This window comes from Xenopus laevis, chromosome 2L, assembly GCF_017654675.1.
Source record: "Xenopus laevis strain J_2021 chromosome 2L, Xenopus_laevis_v10.1, whole genome shotgun sequence".
NCBI lineage: Eukaryota > Metazoa > Chordata > Amphibia > Anura > Pipidae > Xenopus > Xenopus laevis.
In genome coordinates this window covers 16,351,768-16,367,015 of record NC_054373.1, presented here as the reverse complement: position 1 = coordinate 16,367,015, position 15,248 = coordinate 16,351,768, and the positions used below count along the sequence as shown (strand labels likewise).

Sequence of the window (15,248 nt, the reverse complement as noted above, 5' to 3'; positions counted from 1 at the left end):
TTCGCCAGCGAAAATTCGCTAAATGAACGCAAATTTACTGAAATGACGGGTTTCGTCCTGGGCGGTGGACGCTGGCGACTTTTCACTAAGTCGTGCTAGCATTCATTTCTGACTTGTGCAAATTCGCTAGAGGTCTTGAGCTCAGGTCAATTTGCATACGGCTGGAAATTTAAAGTTGAATGGACGTATATGTTGCAGCAAATACATTACATTAATCAAGTCCAGGGAACCTTAATAAAGACAATAGAGTTGTTATATTGTCCTACACATGAGCCCAGTTTATAGTTAATGTTCCATATGTTAGAAAATGTAGGGGGGAACCAGTTACCCAAAAACATTTTTAAGGACTTTTGCAGGCGATCACTCTGAAAAAACCAAAAGACGCCAGCGTTTTTTGGACTTTTTCGACTAAAAAATATGATGTAAGTAACAGAAGATTGAGGAAGTCCTATGCACTTCAGTGCACTTGGTCTGGTTTGAGCTGGCGAAGGCAAGTCTGGCGAAAGAGGTAACGTTCAGCAAAATCCGCATTTTCGTGAATTTACTGTGTAACTTCCATTTGTCAGAGCGAATTGACGCCTGTCGATAGAGTGCGAATGACCGATAGTGTCTCTTTCACTAGCGAATTGGTGACTGCGCCAGTCAGTAAATCGGCAAAGTCCCTGCAGGCGTTAACGCTAGTGAATTGTCTCCATCGTTTTCCACTTCACCCTTGACTAAATCTGCCCCTTAGTGTCAAACAGTATCAATGGGGAGTTTTGTAAAAGAAACACAAAGTCTCAATTCAAAGCTAAAATGTTTGGTGTGGGGAAATATTTGTATTTATTTCCCAATTTTTTTTGGGTGTGTGCGTGGGGGGGGGGGTTGTATTCCGTAATGGGCCTGTGCAGCAAGCTCTGTAAATAAACCCTGATCCCGACATGAATCCATGAATAGGAACGTGTCTGTATCACTTTAACAAGGTGCATAATAAGTTGACTGGAGATCTGAGCACTCCTGCTGCTACATTCTTGCATCTGGGCCAGAGCCATAAAGTGAGCGGGGAGGGAGCAAGGAGCAATGATTTGAGCAGGTGTTTGTAATCTCACCCGCTTGTCCCATGTGCACAGTTTAATTTAATACATCATTGCACATTTTTTCTGTAAAACCAAGCGAGATATGGACTTGTGCAACGGTACAGTGGGGCTTTTCTCTGATGCACCAGGTCAGCCCGTGTAGGACGTTTTCAAACCTATTAAATGACCTGAACAAAATCCATAATTCCAAGGCATCGACCCAGCACAAATACATATTTTATTGTTACAGGGATGGGACATTATCCAGAATGCTTGGGACCTGGTGTTCTCCGAAAAACAGATCTTTACATAGTTTGAATCTTCATACCTTAAAGGTCATGTAAAGGCAATAAAACAAAATCCCATTTTTACTTTCTTTAATGAAAAAGAAACCTATCTCCAATATACTTTAATTAAAAAACGTGTACCGTTTTTATAAAAAAACCTGACTGTATGCATTCAAATTCCCCGCCTTACTTCCCAGCCATGCAGAACTCAAGCAGCTTTGTTTGTTTCCCTGTAGAGCAGTCGCGACTGTGTAGAGATTTGTATTGGATTTTATTTTTGCCTTTACTGTTTCCAACTCCAGCTGCAGGGATCATGGAGTCAGATTCAAACAGATAAACTGGGATTCTATTTGGAGGATTATTTTGCTGCAGCCACTGGTTCTGCAGAGTTGGAGAAAGTTTGTATTAAACAATACAAAAACTATAAAATCCACATTAGATTACATGACAACACAGGACCCAGTGCAGTCTGTATATTCTGATTATTAATCAGTCTTGTTGTATCGGCATCTGGCAGATATTATTTGACTTGTGCTGTTTTGATCATTTATGACGATCCCTAAGCAGCCCAGACCACACTGAGCATGTGCACAGTCTTGGTCTTGCAAAGATGTATAACAAAGTTACAAGATGGTGACCCCCTGTGGCCAAATTTGAAAGCATAAATCATTTGTTTGATTAGGCTTGTGGTGCAGTAAGTTCATGTTTATGTTTAGTATACAAAATACAGCATTTCTAGCCTTATTCTATTTTAGACTTTACTTCCCATTTAAGTCTACTAGAAAATCATATAAACATTAAATAAACCCACTAGGCTGGTTTTACTTCCAATAAGGATTAATTATATCTTAGTTTGGATCCAGTACAAGCTCCGGTTTTATTATTACAGAGAAAAAGGAAATCATTTAAACAATTTAAATTATTTGGATAAAATGGAGTGTATGGGAGATGGATTTTCTGTAATTCAGAGCTTTCTAGATAAAGGATCCCATAACTGTATGTTTATGGACAGAAGGCTGTCATGCTATAAAACAAGATTCTATCATTTTAAGAGACCATTCACACCACAGTGATAGCAGATCTTATGGCTGATTTACAAAGGTTGAAGCTAAACTGCCAGTGCAGTGGCAGATGGCAACCAATCAGATTTCTGCTTTCATATTCTAGCTTCCAGTAAAACTGAAACTTAAAATGAATTGCTGATTGGTGGCTATAGGCAACTGTAATTAGGTTTGGACTGATGGATGAACGGCCCATCGGGTCCCATACCCCCCAAGGGGCACCCGCGGGTCTGGGCTGACAGTGCCCACCGAGTTTTTCCCTGGTGTCCCGTCGACCCTATTTGGCCCTGACTGCACTTACTACACAACGGCAATTTAGCACATATGTTGGTAAGTGAGTCCTCTTATCTGAAAGCTACAGTTCATATGGAACAGGTGTTATCATCTAAATGATCAATAAAAAATGATCATCCTTTTATATGTAATTTTACGATTAAAAGAAGATAATGAAAAATGTACATGTATTCTTGAATACAACTATTTGAATCAAAATTTTGGCAGGGGAGATGCCGGTGTCGGCATCTCTAGTCCTTAAATTCTGACCTAAAGAAGTTTATCGAAGACATAAGTTAAAGATTTTGCAGTTTATCTACAATGTAATGAGAAGAATGCTTACAAAGCGGCTTTCAATGTAATTCGGAGTTTTTGCAGCAATGTCATATTCCAAGGTCTGTAATGTAGAGGTTCTATGGTTCAACTGAATGCGCCACCTAGTGGCAGAATGCAGAATGCCTCACCATTATGTCGAGTTGTGTACAAAACACAAGAATTGAGCGTTTCCTTTCATTAAATACTGATCACTTTAATTCTGGAATTTCTGGATAGGCTCAAACAAACATGGCGTGGGTGGGAAAGAAGCAAACTCCTTAGGTAAAACGAAGAATAAAAAAATATATTACAGATTCATTTCATGACTGTTGGATTAACACGATACATTCTTTTATTACTCATTTTTATCACTCTCTCTCTTAGCTGGCTTGCTGCAGATGAAGTGAATCTGGATGTAGCAATGGAAAGGTACAACTGAAAACACCTCTCCTATGTCAAAGAGCGGCTGGAGATGAAGGATGTGGCTAGTCTCAAGGGAACTAGCCTTAGGCTGAGGCCAGATGAGCTATGAAAGCAGTTAGCAATGACGGGCATGGATAAATTTAGTAGCCATTTGTCTGCAGCCACACTAACTGTCCCGTAGCTCTGCACGTGGATCACCGACTGTAGCTGAAGGGCACGACACGAGTACTCCTGGCCTTAGGGGACCTATAGCAAAACTGCTCTACCACCTGCCCAATGTTCTTTGTCCAACAATGTTTAAAAGAAAGGTTTTTCCAGCTGGCTTCACTTGCAGAAGGCAGGAGTGGCTTAGTCTAAGGCTATTGCACATGGCCATATCCAACAGGACGTTAATGGCAACCTACCCATTTGGCGAGAGTGACTGGGTTCTCCGAGAATCCAATAGAAAGAAAACGGGAGATTGACAGGAAAGGAGTCCGTAGGGGCTCATCGACATGGCAGCATGTGGGTCTCAAAAGCAAATCCACGGGGGGGGGGGGGGGGTCTGCTTCTCATACATTTCCACAGAACGTCTCAGAAAAAGGTCTCTCTGCAGAGGGGGCACGTTGACTTGTTGCTTGACGTAAACCACTTGTACTGTAAGAAAAGCAAGATAAACCATTTATATATTACAAGAAATACAAATTAGTACTGGCAAAAATGCCCAATGCTGGACACACAATTTGGTCAATATCCCAGAAAACGTTCAGTCAGTCATTGTATTGACCCCCCCCCTCACTAAAGAGAATTAAAAAAATTAAAACCAAAAAGTACGTTTAAAACAGGCCAATGTTTCGGTCTCCTTCTAAGACCATTATCAAGACCGAAACCATATTATCAAGGGTCATTATAATGAAGGAGACCGAAACGTTGGCCTGTTTTAAACGTTTTCTAAATAAACTATGTATTTTTAAGAAAAAAATTAATAAATACATATATATATCTCTTTTCTCCACCAGGATGTTGTTGCTGGCGCCTTCGTTTCTCAAACACAATGCAGTACAACCTACATCTGTCTGTCAGCCGGTGGTCTATTATGGACCCAGATTTCTGTAAAGTATTATTTCCATCGTTGGAGAAGTCCATAGCAAGGAACCTCCTTCTCATTATTATGTTTTTACAGAAGGAAAACAGACCATGGAATCAGAGTATGGCTAGAAATGCTGTATTTTATATAAGGGTTTTTTTTTTTGTTTTGTTTTTTTTACCAGTCCTGAGGATCAGTAGTCTGAGGAAAAGCATTAATTTATGGTCTTTAAACTTGTCTACAGCAGGGCTCCATCTTTGATCTCATTAAACTGTCTTTTGTGTGCCAGTGTGCTCAGGGCTACAGAGAGTGAGATTATACCTGCTCTAGAAGTTGATGTTGCAGGGCTATGTGATAATCAATTCTGAATGCCTTATATTGTGAGTTTTACATTGTACATACACTGTATATTGTCCCTAAGCTCAGTAAGTGACAGCACCATAGAGCATGTGCAGTGAATCAGCAGAAAAGAAGATGGGGAGCTACTGGGGCATCTTTGGAGACACAGATCTTTACTGTTAAAGGGCTGTGGTTGCCTTGGGCTGGTACAGAAGCACAAAACATAAGGTATAACAAGTTTAGACTAATTCTTTGTTGAACTTTGGTTCCACTTTAACTGCCCTTGCATCTTCTCCCTCTAAAACACATGGCTCAAAATAAGACAGACACATTTCAACATATGAAGGCAGGAGTATAACAACACAGTGTACGAAAAAACCATCAAAAAGTTCTCATTACTTCTCGATAACAAAGCAAATGTTTTGGTTTATATATCAAAGACAAGACTGGCACGAACGTTTTATTCCCTTTCATTAAAATTCTTTGGACCGGATTCAATTTTGTCAAAAATATTTGTGTTCCAGCAGTTTATGGAGTTGTATATACAGTAGTTTCTCTGGCATGGTACCTGCCCTGTAGAGAACTGGCTGTGCCAGGGGTAAGAGGCACAAATGAAAAAACGGTGCCGGACTAGATGAACATCGCTACACATACTGGCACACAAACCGGTGCTACCAAAAGCCACCAGTCTACTTGACTACACAGTTGATTCACCGTTGACTGAACCCAAAGCAGCTCCCCAGGCTGTTATAATGGTGGTGCTGTCCATGTCTATGCTACATGCTGTAGGCAGGTGACAAAAGAGACCACATCCCCATATGATGGTGGCATTTAGGCATATGGGATAGTGCAATCATAGGTGCCTGACAGGGAGCAGCAGGGGCCATTTTTAAGAAAACAATTGCTGAAAAACTCGTACTGATGTACCTATGCCCAATGGTACACTATCTGAAAGATTTACACTTGGTGGTGCAATCAACTGATGTGGTGAGCCTTCATGAAGGCCCGAGGACTCACCTTGCCCAACCCCAGCACCATAAATTATTATAAGTCTACCAGCCTGGTCTGGCATTTCAATTAGTGTTTCCCTTTCACCATGCAGCTTGATTCACACCACTAGCTAAAGGCAGGGGGGGCCAGGGTAGTGCACCTGGTCCTTTTGCTTTTTTTAAAAACCATGTTGAGCAACCCAACCCATTATGTGTCCTTTCATGTATGCCCTACAACAGTGATCCCCAACCAGTGGCTCGAGAGCAACATGTTTCTCACCAACTCATTGGATGTTACTCCCAGTGGTCACAAAGCAGGAGCTTATTTTTGAATTCCTGGTTTGGAGGCAAGTTTTGGTTGAATAAAAACCAGGTGCACTGCCAAATAGAGCCTCCTGTAGGCTGACAATTCACCAAATAGCTCATTACAAGCTTTTTATTCTTGTGTTGCTCCCCAACTCTTTTTACATTTTAAAGTAGCTCAGAGGTAAAAAAAAAAAAAAAAAAGTCAGGACCACTTCCCTATACTCTAAGAACAGGTGTGTGTTCACTATTGGAAACGGTATGCCATAATATCAGTTGTGTCCTAGACCTGTGGTTAACTGGTCCCTTTAGAACTGCAATAAACAGTACGAAATTGTAGGTAGAGTTGGACAAGCTGGAAACAATAAGACATCATATTAGTGTTGAAGCTGAAGGGACAGTCATACTGTGAAGCCTACAATCTATATTTCAGTAAGACACACTGTGAATATATCACCCAAAGTGCTGAATGCAGTAACATTAAATAATAGTAAACACTGCCTTTAAAAGGCAAATTCATGCCAAACCAGTCATAAAAGAACCATGAAATCTACGCAAAATATTCCCTACACTACCCTGACATCTCTACACTCGGGCGGAAGGGGTAAATGAGAGCGTCGGAGCGATAGAATTTGTCTATAGTTGAAGGTTTCCTCATCGGCCTGAGACAATTAAAGAGCAAAAGAAAGCTGCTAGAGAGGGAGGATAGGGATGCAGCAGGGAATTCTGGTCCTCCTTGCGGAATAACTGTGATATGAGATCATTTGGAGTGGCTGCATGCTCAAGATGTTTTCTTTCCACTTACACATTTATCTTTTGCTCTTTAGAGAAAGACATAAATATGCACAGTACATAGTACACTGGGCTCAGATTATGTCTCTGGCTGGGGCAGGACTTCATACAATCCGTGCAGAACATCTCACAAGAGACGTTAAGGGGCAACATATAAACAGGTCTAGTAACCCAGAGCAACGAGATACTTCCTACAGTTGACCGGATGCTAAGGGATACAAGAATTAGGATAAACTTTGCAATTGCTATCACATTACAATTCGACAAAGGCACTGACCAAAAACTGTAAATACCCCACCCTAGCCATCTATTCATAAATTAAAGTCAAAATGACAGTTTAAAGGAGAAGGAAATTCAAAACCACTAGGGGTGCCAAGTTTAACTTCCACTAACTTCTACCCAGATATCCTCTTCTCTACAAATCACACTGACCCAGGGCCCTTCCCATCAGAGCGCCATGCCGCCATCTTCTTTTATTTTCCAGGGGCACTTTGTGGGATACATGCGCAGTATATTAAAGCTGTAACAATTATTACGCATGCGCTTGCCTAGGTTGGTGCAGTATGGAGGCACGTAAAGTAGAGAAGAGGCACATTGGCCTGGGGTAAAAATTAAGTGACTTTAGCACCTAATAAATTGAGTGAATAGGAGTACCTTCTCCTTTAAGAAAATTTTGACCAGGACCACCATAACTGGCTGCGTAATAAAAAGGAAAAAAATCCCTATTATGGCAAAACCAAGTACAGGTATGGGACCTGTAATCCAGAATTCTGGAGAATCTGTAGTTTTATGGATAAACTGGGATTTGGATCTTCATACCTTAAGTCTACTAGAAAATCACGTAAACATTAAATAAACCCAATAAGCTGGTTTTGCTTCCAATAAGGATTAATTATATCTTAGTTGGGATCAAGTACAAGCTACTGTTTTATTATTACAGAGAAAAGGGAAATCATTTTTTAAAATGGATAAAATGGATTCTATGGGAGATAGCCTTTCCATAATTCAGAGCTTTCTGGATAACCAGCTTTTGGATAATAGATCCCATACCCTTCTGGTAAAGGAATAGAAAACTGTACGGTGTCCAACCCGTGTGTGTGTTTATGACTAAGTTACCCAGCAACTGCTTTTTGGGGTGTTTTCCTCTGCAAGTATAGTTGGGAGATATGAATTCTTTCAATAAAAGCACAACAGCTGTTTGTCAATATTTTGAGATGAAGAAAAGACTGAACATGAGTGTCAGGCAGAATGCATGCATGTTTTTGCTATTATACATTTAGATTCCCGGCTGCTTCGTGCTTAGGTTAGTCAGACATTTCGAGGATTCCTCTGTATAGGTTATGGGTCTTGTTTTTATTCCTGCAGTCATGTCTGTGTAATTCTGTATTAAGCATTAGGAATGATGCACAATGATAACTACTATGGGACCTGTTGAAGGGACATCTGGCTTGAGCTACAGTGAAACCTCAATTTTAATTCCCCACAGGGATTGTCATAATTTTTTTGATGTAGTTTTTATTACTAAATGACACTGTTTACACTGCAAATAATTCACTCTACAATATAAAATGTCATTCCTGAACCAGCAAGTGCATATTATTTAGTTGTAATATTGTTGTGTAAGTGCATCTCAGGTCATGTGCTTTCAGAAAGAGCCAGCACTTTAGGATGGAACTGCTTTCTGGCAGGCTGTTGTTTCTCCTACTCAATGTAACTGTATGTGTCTCAGTGGGACCTGGATTTTACTATTGTGTGCTGTTCTTTGATCTACCAGGCAGCTGTTATCTTGTGTTAGGGAGCTGCTATCTGGTTACCTTCACATTGTTCTGTTGTTAGGCTGCTGGGGGGGGGAAAGGGAGGGTGTGAAATCACTCCAACTTGCAGTACAGCAGTAAAGAGTGGCTGAAGTTTATCAGAGCACAAGTCACACGACTGGGGGCATCTGAGAAACTGACAATACGTCTAGCCCCATGTCAGATTTAAAAATTAAATATGAAATAATCTGTTTGCTCTTTTGAGAATCGGATTTCAGTGCAGAATTCTGCTGGAGCTGCGCTATTAACTGATGCGCTTTGAAAAAAATATTTTTTTTTTCACGACCGTATCACTTTAAGTTTTCCCTCATTTTACACTGCTGTTTTACGTCCCACCTATATATTATGCATAATACATTTCCCTGATTTTACACCAGTTTTTTCTGGTCCCCTGAAAAACATAAAATGGGGGTTCTACTGTATTTGCTACATAAGCAATAAGAAATCCTGTAGATACTTTAGAGTTCAGACATCAGAAAAGAAACGAAAGCCTGGGGGCCAAACACTTGTTAGAGAGCCTTGGCCTGGCTTTTAACGTGCATCTGGCCCTTTCCTGTAAGGCAAAGCAGGTGCCCCGCGGCACAACTGGAATCTCATTGTGTCATGGAATTGTGCCCAGTTTTGCCCAGTAAAAAGAACAGGGAAAGAACAAAACAGCAACCTGATGTACAAGTCACGGAGAGGCTGTAAATTGGGAAATGGATAAAATATTTCTTCAGTACTAATAAGGGCAGGAATGTCATATGCCGAAATAAAACTCCCAGCACCCACTGAGAGCCAAAGACTGAAGGTGCATGTGGAGGAGAGTCGGAAGGTTTTGCAGATGATAAATAATAACTCATAAAAGGTATTTCAGAACATAAAAGTACATTTGGCTCGGACATGGAAGTACAGGTCTGGGATACTTTATCCTGAAACCCGTTATCCAGAGAATAGGAATAAGGAAAGCTTGTATCTCATTTTATCCAAATAATCCAAATTACGGAAAGATCCTTTATCCAGAAAACCATGGGTCCCGAGCATTCTGGATAACAGGTCCCATACCTGTATTTTGTATAATCCATTTCAATATTCATTTGAAGCGTTTTATTCCCTTTGTGACTGATCAAAATCTCAGAATTGGTGTTGATCCCGGTGCAACTAATGGACTAAGCAGGAACTGAAACCATGGCCTCCCTGTCCCATGGACAGGCTGGAAAATCCCAATGAGAATGAGCAGGTCAAGGATGGTGGGACTGAACGTGCCCCCATGTGACCTGATCATTTATACAGGGGCCGAAACTATTTACTTGTTTGCCAAGCACCCCCAAAAAATGCTATTAAGGTGGGCGTGTGGTTTGTCATCACTAGGAGCATGCCCAGAAACAGCAGAGAGAACAGACAACAAATTATGCCTGTCTACTAAAAATTGCCCACTAAAAATTAATAAAGGCCAGTCCCTTCATGTCATGATTGATGTGCATTGTTGTGCACCATCCCAAGTAACCAGCCTTTGTCCTTCATTAAGCACCTTCCTAGGTTACCGTCCATTTGGACACCTCAAGATCCAAAATGTTCTGCCAAAAAGCCTATCACTTCTCAGTTTAAAGCATTTGCAATTGCACAACGGGAAAGCACAAAAGTCTGATCCAAACGCTGAACTGCATGGACCTCAACACAGCTGTTTATGACTGGAAGCAAGCAAATAAAACCAGTTTAATATGGGGCTTGACCTACAAGTCACTTCCAAAAGGAAAATAGGACGATTTGAGTGAAAGGGAAAAAAATCCTGGCCTGGTTCCCCGTGTGTTGCCTGGAAAACTCCATAACACTGGAGTAGTGACAGGGTTGTTACTATCATCCAGAACGGAGACGATGACTTTTGCATGATAATAATATAATTACTTGGTTCCGGACCAGCTAGGGCTCATTCAATCACATACAATCCTTACAGTGCAGCTAGCTTTGACTCTTCAGAGTTGAACTTTCTCTCTCACTAAGTGCTAGTAACCTTACCTGCTTCAGGCATTTCATGTGGATTATCTTACATGTGAAACATTGAATCTAACCAAGCATTCGGAGTGGGATTTCTTCTTGCAGGTCCAGCAGGCTTTTTTTGGTAAGGAGTAGTTTGAGCCGTGTATAACAGAGAAGCAGATAATGCATTCTTCAACGGCCTCAAATTAAAAAATTCAAATTCGATTTCCAAGATTTATCATACTCTGGCCCTTTAAGATTTCGAATTCGACTATACGCCGCCTAAACCTGCCGAATTGCTGTTTGATCCTATGGGAGCGGTTTAGGGATCAATCTGCAGTTGTTTGCAGCCTTCCTGACATTTGCAGTTTTTTTTTCTCCAGTCGAGTTTTATTAAATTCTAATTGAATTCGATTCGAGTTTTCGTGTCAATTTAATTCATCAGAGTTTTAAAAATTCAAATTTTTTTTTAAATACATTTTGAGTTTAGGGGAGTTTTTAAAAAAACACGAATTGGAAATTCAACTTTTGATAAATGGGGTTCCCAGTGTAATTAATGCTCTAAGAGGGACTTATAACCCTAAAAAGCCTGGAGAGTGGATCTTGAGCTCATCAGAGTTGAACTTTCTCTCTCACTAAGTGCTAGTAACTTTACCTGCTCCAGGCATTTCATGTGGATTATCTTACATGTGAAATATTTGCCATTTTGGCACGCAACATTGAATCTTACCAAGCATTCGGAGTGGAATTTCTTCTTGCAGGTCCGGCAGGCTTTCTTTGGTAAGGAGTAGTTTGAGCCGTGTATAACAGAGAAGCAAATCATGCAGTCTTCAACTCCCTCGAAGCGCTTATCCACGTTGTTCTTCCACAGGGCCAAGCCTTCCATGATGCTTCCATTCTACATAGAAGACACACAACATGCCATAAAGAACAGTGTATTTACCATGTCAACCAAGAAACCATTTCCAGATATAAAGTCATCTGCATCGCTTTCAGACCTACCTGGTGGGTGAGGTAAGTGTTCAATTGAAGCATCCAATTCCTCCACTGCTGCACAGCCACCCCGACCCGCCGGCCACTTTCTACCGTGATTGAACCCAGAGGGTAATTCTGTGGCAGCTGAATGATCAGCTCCATGCAGATGTCATCAATAGAGTAGGTGGCGATCACTTCCCGGGTAGTTGAGCGGGCCTTAACCTACAACATAAAATCGGTTGCCTTTGTTTATTGAATTCAAAGTAAGACCCGTCGCCTGCCTACAATATCAATCCGCAAGAAGACTGGCATACGGGTATCTGATGGATCCTATTTGTAGCTTCATGTGAAGCAGAGTAGGAGGGTTTTACACAGTGAGGACAGTGAGGTTGTGGAATGCACTTCTGGATGATGGCTGATTCTGTGAATGCCATTAAAGGAACAGTTCAGTGTAAAAATGGAAACTGTGCAAAATAAAAAAAATTCTAATATAGTTAGCCAAAAATGTAATGTATGAAGGCTGGAGTGACTGGATGTGTAACATAATAGCCAGAACACTACTTCCTGCTTTTCAGCTCTCTAACTCTGAGTTAGTCAGTGGCTATAAGGGGGGCCACATGGGACATAACTGTTCAGTGAGTTTGCAATTGATCCTCAGCATTCAGCTCAGATTCAAAAACAACAATTATGCCCCTTGAGTCCCCCTCAAGTCACTGATTGGTTACTGTCTGGAGAGAGAGAACCAAGACAGCTGCAAAGCAGGAAGTAGTGTTCTGGCTATTATGTTACACATTCAGTCACTCCAGCCTTTATACATTACATTTTTAGCTAACTAACTATATTAGAAACATTTTTTTTTTATTTTGCATAGACTATTTATTTACCCTTTTATTTCAATGCTGAAAGGGGAACTCCACAAAAACATAACTGAAGCTTTTTGAAAAGTAAAAACAATTTCAAGCAACTTTGCAATAGACATCAATTAAAAAATATGTGTACTTTTCATGATTTGTAATGGTTTCTGACAGTTCCCTGTCAGAAGCCTAGCCCCCTGCTCTCCTGCTGATCTGTCTGACTACTTTGCTGAGCTGGCTGACTACTGTTACTTTGTATCAACAGCCATCTGTCCTCAGCCTGCATCCTCCAAACCCCACAATTCCCTGCACACGTGTTTTCAATAAGGAATGGAACGTCACAGTGCAATGCATTGTGGGTTATGTAGTTCCTGCATGCTGTCTGTAAGCTGTGGAGAAGTTGTTACAATTTGTAATATCAGTGTTTAGTCCCTTCTTCCTTCCCTGCCAGGATTTCAAATGATGCAGAAAGAGAAGAACTGTTAAACAGCTGGATTTCAGCATAGAAAATGACATTTATTCATACTTTTTGAAGAAACCAATAATGGTCATGGGTATATTAGGGGTTTCTGTGTTATGTGGGGCTTTTTATCAAATTTTGGTTTTGAATCTGGAGTTCCCCTTGAACAATTCCTTTAAGAGGGGCTTGGATGATTTCTTGGACAAGTATAATATCCAAGGCTATGGTGATACTAAAATCTACAATTAATATAGATATTGGCATATTTAGTATCAGTGGGTGTGTGTAGGTACGTGCACTTGAATTCATTTGGAGGGGTTTTAAACTTGATAGCCTTTCAACCCAACTTAACTAAGGCAAGACACAAAGTTTCACGGGCAACTCCATCTTTTCTCATGGAAATGCTGCAAAATAAAAAAACTTCCATGCCTCCCATGCACACAGCTTCTACACACAGATGTTTTTATGTACTATATCCATGTAGCTGCCATGCACGTGTGAATGTTTTCAATGAAGGAACTGTAAGAATGAACTTACGGTCATGCCATCAAAGACTTGTGTGCTTGACTGAACGGAGCAGATTTCCTGGGAGGACAGCACGCCGCTAACATACTTGGTGGTGAATTTGTCCACCACGTTGAAAATCCTCTTCTCACAGCCGTTCCACCAAAGCCTGACCATGGCTGGCAGATCCTTTAATGTCATGTGATAAACACAGCAAGCCAAGTGCGGGACCTCCTGCTGCACCGTGGCAGTCCCTGAGGTCATTAAATAGAACAAAAATATTACAAATGGGTCAAAAACAATCTGCAATATTAGGGGTAGACTAAAAGCTAAAAGTAAGAGCCCATTGGGAGAGCACCAATGCTAGACCAATCCCCATGGCTACACAGCAGCTTGTTTATATAAACTATAATAGTACTTGCCTGTTATCTACTGTGTATCCTGTGCTTGAATGGCTGCCCCCATGGCTACACAGCAGCTTGTTTATATAAACTATAGTAGTACTTATCTGTTATCTACTGTGTATCCTGTGCTTGAATGGCTGCCCCCATGGCTACACAGCAGCTTGTTTATATAAACGAGAGTAGTACTTATCTGTTATCTACTGTGAATCCTGTGCTTGAATGGCTGCCCCATGGCTACACAGCAGTTTGTTTATATAAACTATAGTAGTACTTATCTGTTATCTACTGTGAATCCTGTGCTTGAATGGCTGCCCCCATGGCTACACAGCAGCTTGTTTATATAAACTATAGTAGTACTTGTCTGTTATCTACTGTGAATCCTGTGCTTGAATGGCTGCCCCCATGGCTACACAGCAGCTTGTTTATATAAACTATAGTAGTACTTATCTGTTATCTACTGTGTATCCTGTGCTTGAATGGCTGCCCCGTGGCTACCCAGCAGCTTGTTTATACAAACTCTAGTAGAGTTTCTGAAGCAAACACACTAGTTGTACCAGAGCAGCTCAATAGTACATTGGTACATTGGTGTTAGTGCCTTTAAATAACAAGCAAAGCCTCAGTCACTGGTGATACCAATCTGGCACCCACCACTGACTACAATTGCTTCTTCATCTCTAGAGCTGGCACTCCTTTTTTTCACAAATCATTCCAGCCCCAGGTCGTTATATGCAGGGCGAGCACCAGCTTCCAGGCTTCCTGTGCCCCTATAGACTTGGTGCATGCACAGTACAGACTTCATCGCATGCGCCACATTTAAAGAGGCATAGGAGAACCTTGGGAAACTGGAGGAGAATCGTGGCAGCCCATTCTGCAGAGAACTGCCCTGGGCCATGTGCTTGTTAAAGAAGAGCAACATGTTTCTCACCAACTGCTTGGATGTTGCTCCCAGTGGCCTCAAAGCAGGTGCTTATTTTTGAATTCCAGGCTTGGAGGCAAGTTTTGGTTGTATAAAAACCAGGTGTACTGCCAAACAGAGCCTCCTGAAGGCTGCCAGGCCACATAGAGGCTACCAAATAACCAATCACAGCCGCTATTTGACTATTTTGTCATGCTTATGTTGCTCCCCAATCCTTTTTACATTTGAATGTGGCTCACAGGTAAAAAAAAAAAAAGGTTGAGGACCCCTGTTCTACAGCATTTACAACCTTGTGTGTGTCTGTTACAATCCATTTAATGGCAACTGTATCATTGTGTTTACCTTTATCTGTAGCTTTGTGGGTCTTTTAGGGTAAGGCCAGATGAGGAGATTCGGGGAGATTTTGTTGCCTGGCGAATTATCGCCACGTCTTTTGCGCGACTATCTCCCCGAACTGCCTCA

At 41.1% G+C, this 15,248-nt stretch overlaps 1 protein-coding gene across 1 annotated transcript in view; it reads right to left on the bottom strand.

Moving 5' to 3' along the window:
* Window positions 1-3,184: 3,184 nt before the first annotated feature.
* ltn1.L (listerin E3 ubiquitin protein ligase 1 L homeolog) overlaps window positions 3,185-15,248 on the bottom strand; it is a 61,194-nt gene continuing 49,130 nt past the window's right edge. Inside the window, exons 27-30 of the mRNA XM_018245959.2 lie at window positions 13,500-13,720; window positions 11,676-11,870; window positions 11,404-11,571; window positions 3,185-4,050 (exon numbers count right to left, since the gene is read on the bottom strand). Coding sequence (XP_018101448.1) covers window positions 3,988-4,050; window positions 11,404-11,571; window positions 11,676-11,870; window positions 13,500-13,720 — 647 coding nt within the window. The 3' untranslated portion in view covers window positions 3,185-3,987. The remainder of the gene's footprint in view (window positions 4,051-11,403; window positions 11,572-11,675; window positions 11,871-13,499; window positions 13,721-15,248) is intronic.